Source organism: Rhamphochromis longiceps, linkage group LG23 (genome assembly GCF_057381845.1).
Source record: "Rhamphochromis longiceps isolate RC_006_pf linkage group LG23, R_longiceps_female_GT1.1, whole genome shotgun sequence".
NCBI classification, from domain to species: Eukaryota; Metazoa; Chordata; class Actinopteri; order Cichliformes; family Cichlidae; genus Rhamphochromis; species Rhamphochromis longiceps.
In genome coordinates, this window is record NC_140578.1 from 28,415,461 (window position 1) to 28,423,989 (window position 8,529).

Genomic DNA, 8,529 nt, shown 5'->3' on the forward strand with positions numbered 1-8,529 from the left:
TCCTAACTAAGACAGGGAATGGAAGCAGTTGGGAAAACTCAGTAGTTCAAATCCCAGGGGGCAGCTTCCCTCGCCTTCTCACATTTACCATCCACTGTGCCTTCATTACATGTTTTTGATGGGTGGGTGCACGAGTGTGCATACACATTAACACGTGTCAGCTCTCCCCTGTTTGCGCATTAGCTAGCTTTTGCATGTGCACCCCAAGTGCGTATGTGTGTTCCTGACTGTGGGTGCATTTTATGATGTGTACTTTTTTTCTCTTCTTAGTCCAGGAGTCCCCGTCAGGACCCCTAGGCTTCCCTGTGCCTGCCTGCCAAAAACGTCTGCATCTCCTGGACCCCCTCGAGGCAGGGGACAGCCAAATGTCACTTGGACCCTCTACAGAGTGGTGAGAGGAGGACAGGAAGAGGCCAGTGGGTAGAGGGGGGAGGGAGGGAAGAAGAGGAAGGAGGAGAGGGGGAAGAACTCAATCAGGGGGAGACGGAAGTTTAGGAGGAGATACCAGGATATGCGGCATGACCAAAGTGTCTCAGATGAAAATTGGGTGGAATTAGTGAGATCCTGATTGACTTATATAATAAATAAATGAAATATTAAATATTAGAGACTCTTGGAGCAACATTTTACAGTCAGCACCTCCTACATAAGGCATTTAACTGCAGTCTTTTAGATCCAAAATTCTCTTTCCAGGACCTTCCTCTTACATCTTTAGTCCAGTATATGAGGATTCTAGTTATGTGAACAAAAATGAACACCTCTTTATTACTAATATACATCACAAAGCTGGTTTTAGACCATTTAGATGTTCAGAGTTTATTTTGTTAAGTTCTTAATAAAATCAATTATCTTTTATCTGATCGGTTTTAATAAGTCCTTGAACTGATTTCTCACCTAGAGCTTTTTCCAATGATTGTTTTTTAATTGTTACACGCTAATGCAGCTGAAGGGCCTGTTGCTATCACACATACATCCGTATCCATGTATGTTGTCCAATATGCACAAATATAATACACATAAACAATCACTCAAAATTAACAATTTTCTCAAACTCGAACATACTGTTTAAACTGCCTGTGCATCTTTGTGAAAAATCGACGGATAAAATAGATTCTGTCTCAACTTTAACACATTTGGTTTCAAAATCTTTTCTTAAAGCTCATATTTTGGTAGTTAACACTCATGTGTCAGGTGTTTGAGCTTGCTTTTACATCCTTACTGACCAAGATTAATCAACATGTTTCTGAAATTATCGCTTACTCAGTAAAAAATTTATTTATCATTATTATTATTATTATTTGTATTATTCGATGTAGCAGGAGAGTACAATAAAAAAATAGGGCATGAGGTTACTACCAGCATTAATGCCTGACCTCATACGTACAGAAGAGGATTACAGCCACTGAAATACAAACAAAAAATACATATATAATATTTAGGTCATCCCTTGATTGAGAATTCTGAGTGGAAAAATTAATTCTGAACCCCCCCCCCCCCCCCCCCCCCCCCCCAGATTCCACTTTAATAATATATTTTCTCCAAACTAGAAAAAAAGGCTAAATTCTGAGATTAGTCATTTCTTCCCTGAAATGTTTCTTTAATCTTTAATTACAATTGTTTTTTCTCAGAACTATTAAAGAAATTCAGAATCCAGAGACTGAAGTCAGAATTCTGACTTTTAAAAAAATCAGAACTATGTAAAAAAAAAAAGAAAAAGAAAGAAAAGCCAGAATTCTGAGATTAAAGTCAGAATAATGGGGGGGGGGGATCATGAGCCATATTATTTTCAGCGGCTCTAATCGTCTTCCATACATACATCGCAGACATGTTGAGAACAGTTTAAAGCCATTTTTTTTGCCCGATTAGTCCCTGTTTTGATCCTTTTTAGTGTGTAAGTGATTCCAAGTGATCGGATACTCAGCATCACATCCACAGTGCTTTAATATTTCTACTGAAGAAAACTGAAAAAAAATTACTTTTTAAGAAATTCTCATTTCTTATCTCTTCCTCGTTCCTCTCAGCCAATCCCAGACTGCACGTGTTGTTTATGTGACTGTGTGCACGTTGATCCCTGTCCTTGTATGGAAGACAAATAGAAGACAAGGACGAGATGTCCAGCTCCCTCACACACAGAACATTTATTCATACACTAGACCAAGAACGATATAAATTTCATCTTTTTTTAATAGAAAACACTTGGGTCAAGTGTGTCTGTATTAATGAAGACATTTGTTTTTTTTTAAACGCCTTATTTTGGGTTACAGCTGCAGGAATGAAAACACACACACAAAGTGTCTTGCCTACAAGTCTCATGTGTGTCCTGTCACATTGGGGGACATGCAGTATCGAACACGGATGTGCGCGGAGCATGAATACAAACAACAGAACGTCCTTCATGCTTTTATTCCTGATTGATATAACATCAGTGTATATTCTGCATTGATTATGGGTCAGGTCCTCGGAGGAAAAAAAGAGAGAGACTTTTTATTTTAGTGAAGTAATAACTTCATAAAACACGGATAACTGAAATGAGGTTGTGTAGCTCTTCTTATTAAACGCAGTCACATATCAGCTTAACTGAAATCTGTTGCAATCCCAGACTGTAGCCTTTAATAGGGACAGTCTGTCTGACAGAATTCCCGAATAACGCCACATCGGGGAAAAAAGACCTGCTAACTTAGAATTAGGAATAAAAGCGAGCGTGTAATTAAACGAGTTGTCATTCATTTACAATCCAATGCATATTCAAGCAGGCGTGCACACGAGAAAAGAATGAACTGGCTGTAACTAGTAGCTAGCTCTCCAAACAGCACCTACACTGCAATTACTGATGAGAGATAGGTGCATGCGTGTGTGCATATATGTGTGTGTGTGTGGATCTGCTAACTTAATGGCTGCGTGGACGCGACAGTCTAAATGTTTTCATCTGTAACGTTTTATCCTGGTTCAACTCACTCTGCCACTGTCACGCAGTAAACACACACTCGAGCAGCGAGGATGGAGGGAATGGGAAGAGGGAGAGAGAGAAAATTACCCACCAGCTCAAGTTCATTTTCCACGCCAGGTAGTTTTCCAGAATTCTGAGAATTTTGTTTCACTTTTTTTGATTATCGATCGCTGTGAAAAAACAGTTATGAGGAAAGCTGATGTTGGAACTGGAACTAATGGAGAGGAGCTGGAAGGATTGAGCAGACTTAAAACAGCGCACTGGGCCTTTCCATGGTGCAATTGAGCTACAGTTTTAAATATAATAAATCTAGTTAATGTGCGTGAATGGAATATTAGCGTCAGCGAGGTTGATCTACAGCCTGTGTTTGCATCAACGCATCTACGGTGCGTCATTTCCTGAGCTTTAAATCAAGAGGCTCAAGATCAGAAAAACATCTGCGGGTTGCCTGATGTGTCACACAGAATTCAGCCCCAGCCATTTAACAGGGGGTGGGGGTGAAAAACACATCTTTTAAGAGCATATAACAGTCTGATATTTCAAATATCCTCATTGGGTCATACTTTTAACTTGACCCCTTTGGCAGGAAGTTAGGGTTTTTAGATGCAAACTGAAATTCATTTTGTAATTCACATTAAGCATTTATCTGTTGTTGTTTTTTCCCTCTTCCTGAATTACCTTTTTTTCCTCCCTCTCTCTCTCTCTACTGAGTAACACAAAGGCCAGCTTATCAATACAAGTGAGGGACAGCAATGCAATCGCAAATGCCGAAAATCAGAAGAATTTGTTGGGTTTTTTTCTTCATTATGTTCCAGTAAAAGTGAATAAAATCAGCTATTAATGAAGCTATTCAAGACTAGGACTGGAATAGCATTGCATACACACCTCTAAACACACACACACTCGGATGCTCACTGAGTGCAAAATATTTGGCGTTGCCAATAAAAAGTTGAATAGTCTGTCTGGAATTCAGTTAAGCGGGTTTTTTTAATTTCGTTTATATTTGTGAAAATATGCACAACTAAAGTGTACAAAGAGCCTCTTTTCATTATGTTTATCAGCAAAGAATTCCTAATTAAGAAAAGGGGAAAGGCAGGGCATCATTATTAGGTGTTCACCTATCGCTCTCTTGTGGTTGCTTTACGCAACTACACTGAAGTCAAAGTAGAGGAGATGTTGCTTGGTGATGTTCCTCTGTTAGCTCCAGAGTTACTATAATAACAGACAACTTTTTAAAAGCAGTTGACTCGCAGTCTTGTAGACATCTTGTCTTCTCGATAATCATGTCCATTAATGCCTCATCAAGGAAGCTGTAATAATTTTTTTTTTACCAAACTAACAGATACTAAAATGAACTATATTTCCTCTATATTTTTTACTTTGTTTTAGTTAGCTTTCCAACCTCTCCACATCAGTTCAATTATTTTTTCCTTTTTTGTAGTCTAGTTTAGTTTTAAGCTACCTATAATACCCATAGTTAGCTCACTCAAACGAAATTAATAACCGAGTCTGCAGAGTTATACTTAAAATAATTACATAAAATGTGCTTAATATAAAAAATAACATGAAAGAAAGAAGAAATTCCTCTTTCTGAATGCATAAAAACAAGCATTCACATATAAAACTTCACAAATAACAACTAAAATAAATGTTCGAAATTAATAAAGTACATTTAAAATGAAATTAATTTTAAGAATGATATTAAATGTCTTGTAAATATTCAAGGAACAAATAGTACTAAAATCGGTGAGAGCATATCAAACTATAATGGAATGCAGCCCTGGTGGCCTCAGGAGGACTCTACAGAGAAGGTCAAAAAAATTATTTTATTCAAAAGTAAGTATATTTGTGCTTTTATAAAGCTTTGCTTGTATTTGATTGGCACCACGTTGTTGTGTAACACGATTTAGCATGTTTTACTTAGTAATTTGACTATGGATAGTGGCCGTGAAGCGTTATGGTTTGGAATTCGGCCCCAATCTGCTCCGTTGCGTCCTACCAAAACAGGAAGTTTTCAAGAGTTTGGACCTGCAAGCTAGCCACCTAACCTGCGGGGTACATTCGGAAATTACTATGAATTTTCAAATGTTTTAATCTAGTGGACAACCTGTCACGAACAGAAGTAACGTATACCCTTCTCAGCTGCTACTGGGAGTAAATATATCTATCGGCTTATGTTTGTGCTGTGTGGCTTAAACGCCGTGTCAGAAGTTTGAAGGTTAGCCGAGTAGCTAGCTCCTGAGCTAGCGTTAGCTTAGTCACGAAAGCCATCGGTTTGTACGGAGCCTGCCTGCCCTGCCAGGCTGATTCTGTACGGTTAGCCACAGGGCTGGGCTTTGATTTACAGTCCAACCTGTCAGCTTTTCGTCTTTTACCTATCCAGTCCGGTCAGCTCACCAAGTGGCACCGTAACATGAAGTTATGGAGGAGCGGAAGCTAAAAAGAAAGAGTCCCAGGACTTCCACCAGCGCGGCGCCTCCGTCCGGTGGCTCTGGCCGGAAGAATAGCGCTTCCACTGGAGGACGGCACCTTGGCTACACGGGGACTCACTCCAGCCAAAAGAACAAGAGCAGGAGGTAGTAACAGTGTAGTTACAATGATTTAACCTCTCAATATTTTTCAGTTTTACCCAGCCTTAACCGAACTGGGGTTGTTGACTTGTACTCTGCCTGTATTTGCTTCCGCCTGTTTTAGGGGAGTGAAGGATAAACCCAGGTATCAGCAGGGTTTGGGTGGTAAAGCTAGTCAGAACCAGGGCCAGGCAACACCGATCGTCCAGCACTCTTTTCTCACAGATGTTTCAGATGTACAGGAGATGGAGAATGGCCTGCTCAGTCTCCTCAACGACTTCCACTCAGGGAAACTACAGGCATTTGGTAATTCTCACTAAAAACAGGAACGTTTTACCAGAGCACACACTGACTTTCATATATCCAGTAATAGAAATTATCCTATACACTTAGAGAGAGATATGATAGATACGGATAACTGAGGACTGTTTTTGTCTTAGGCAATGAGTGCTCTATTGACCAAATGGAACATGTGAGAGAGATGCAGGAGAAGCTGGCACGCTTGCACTTTGACCTCTACGGTGAGGTGGATGAAATGCCCGAGGATCAGAGGAAAACAGCCTGCGACACCAACATGGACAAGTTGCTCCTTAATGTAAGGCCACTGTGACATAACTCATAAAATATTATTTTCATAGCCCGTGGCATGCTGCCTGACAGTTTAACAGTGTTGCCAAATAATCCGTTCACTGATGTCATGTAACTACTCAGTATCCCTGTGAGGATTTAGCTGCTTATCCTCCGGCAAGTGTTAAACTCTTAAAGAGTTTAGTCAGCTGGCTTCATGCTGAACAGGATAAAGTCTGGAATGTCATTCTGCAATCATTTTTTTTGCATTTGTAGTGAAGTAAAACATGTTTTTTTTTTTTTCCACAGCTGGAGGAGCTGAGTTCTTCCATGTATCCTTTTGTCTTTGCCCTTAATACGTTTGAAATAAGCTCACGTTTAACAGCTCCTGTAACTTTTGTATTTCTTGACATCGTTTCTCCAGTCAGAAACTGAATCTAGCCGACACACAAGAGATCCCGAGGACTGCGAGCGTGTGACTTCCGTCGTCCCAACATTTCTCAATCAAATTTGAGCCGACTATTTCATTTATAGTACCTATGGGGGTCTATAAGTATGGGGGGTTGAAACTGCCATAATAAATAAATGCAAAATATCTATCTATCTATCTATCTATCTATCTATCTATCTATCTATCTATCTATCTATCTATCTATCTATCTATATATATATATATATATATATATATATATATATATATATATATATATATATATATGCATGTATATATATATGTATATATGTGTGTGTATATATATGTATATATATATATATATATATATATATATATATATATATATATATATATATATGTATATGTATGTATGTATGTATATATGCAATTAAATGAACCAAAATATAGTAAAAAAAAAATGACAATAATAATAAATTGACCATATATGGCACATTTGCTTTAAGTTGCTTTTGTACTTATTTACCTTTATATTAATTTTAACTTGCTGACTTACACATTTGAAAGTTTTTACTTACTCATTTCCTCAAACATTTCTTTATGCATTTTTCTGTCACATATTGTGGCTGCCTTTAGCTAAAAGTCTGCACAATGAAGCAGAAATGCATAAACAAATGGGGAAAAAACAAAAAAAAGTAAGTCTGGGGCTAAAAAAATTGAATATGCATATATATACACATAAATTATTAAGCATCCAGACTTCTTTACTAAGTAAATGCAGAAGCAATTTAAAACAAATATCTAATTTAACATTTAATAAATAAATAAAATTTCAGCAATGAAAGTAGTTTCTATATTTTTTCAATCTTTTTTGTACATTTAATGGCATATAATTCTTTTTTAAACAAATCATTAATTTATTTTTGATTTAGGTAGTTTCTATCCTTCATATATAAGGTGTCAGCAGTGTTGATTGTATGTATTGCAATGGAAATGGCAACAAAGCGTTCCCTGTTTGTACAGGGGGAGGGATGTATTGTAAAATAATCTAATAGGGATGCACCACATTACACCCCCCCCCCCCCCCCCCCTCCTCCCCTTCTTTTTTTTTTTAAACAATAGCTAATATTGAATGGAAATCTCTCTGGTCTGATCTTACTAAGACAGCAGGATGTTAACTTACCTGAGCCGTGGCTGCATCCAAGGGAGGTTTGTGTTCTCTGAGATCTTTAGCTAATGTGCTGTATTCTGTATTTTCTATATTGGCTTTGGTGGATCCCTGTATTGTTTAAAGCCAAGCCGTAGTGCGTTCACTCATTTCCAAGCAGTTTAGATTTGCAATACATTGCTAACCAAAGTGATGCCATTCACCTGAAAGTGATTGTAAACGTGCTCCTTTGACATTAATCAGACGTATGTAGATCACTTGTGTTGCACTGATCTCCTCACAGTAAGAAACAGAGCTGGACTTTTCAAAGTCTAGGCATTAGTTTCTAATTGTTTCTCAGTATTAGAGCTTTAAACAGCAGCATAGATTTAAAAATTCTTAAACCAGCCAAAAATAACACAAGGACCCGGTGAGTACTGAGAGTAGTTAATTCCAGTTTGCGATTTTTGCATATGATTTTTGCAGAGTGGACTTGGTCCATTTCAGTATATTTGCACATACCCATGCGACACACAGCATGCACTGCACACGTTATCACTGGTGTGTTGTTTTGACGCTGGAGAAGACTAAACAGTCCAAATGTTGTCATCACAAACAAGCCTTAATTTAATCATTTTTTGCCTTATTGGTTCTAAACTTTAAGTGATTTTAGGTGAGTTTAGGTTTGGATTCAGAGTTTTGATAAGATAATTTGATGCTGCTTTGATTGTAAATTCTTTTTCTTTTTTCTTGGACACTGTATTTTAACCTATGTTTTTGGGGTGTTTAACCTGTTTGTTTTTTTTCTCAATAAAGTTCTCTGTCTGAATTTCTTGGTTGCAGCTGTAAACTAAGATAATAGAGAAGTGAGTAAATAGGGTCATAA

At 37.8% G+C, this 8,529-nt stretch overlaps 1 protein-coding gene across 1 annotated transcript; it reads left to right on the forward strand.

The window, feature by feature from the left end:
• Positions 1-4,944: 4,944 nt before the first annotated feature.
• On the forward strand, positions 4,945-8,472 carry ccdc28a (coiled-coil domain containing 28A). Its single transcript, XM_085397688.1, has 5 exons — positions 4,945-5,523; positions 5,642-5,823; positions 5,958-6,112; positions 6,394-6,416; positions 6,509-8,472. The coding sequence occupies exons 1-5, from the start codon at positions 5,369-5,371 to the stop codon at positions 6,561-6,563; spliced, it is 570 nt and encodes a 189-aa protein (XP_085253814.1). The 5' UTR covers positions 4,945-5,368; the 3' UTR covers positions 6,564-8,472.
• The last annotated feature ends 57 nt before the right edge of the window (positions 8,473-8,529 follow it).

Bases quoted from the DNA above. Each gene is read 5' to 3' on its own strand.
- ccdc28a (XM_085397688.1), top strand. From the start codon at position 5,369: ATGGAGGAGCGGAAGCTAAAAAGAAAGAGTCCCAGGACTTCCACCAGC. The intron at 5,824-5,957 runs GTAATTCTCACT...TTTTTGTCTTAG, and splicing joins AGGGAAACTACAGGCATTTG to GCAATGAGTGCTCTATTGAC. The intron at 6,113-6,393 runs GTAAGGCCACTG...TTTTTTCCACAG, and splicing joins TGGACAAGTTGCTCCTTAAT to CTGGAGGAGCTGAGTTCTTC.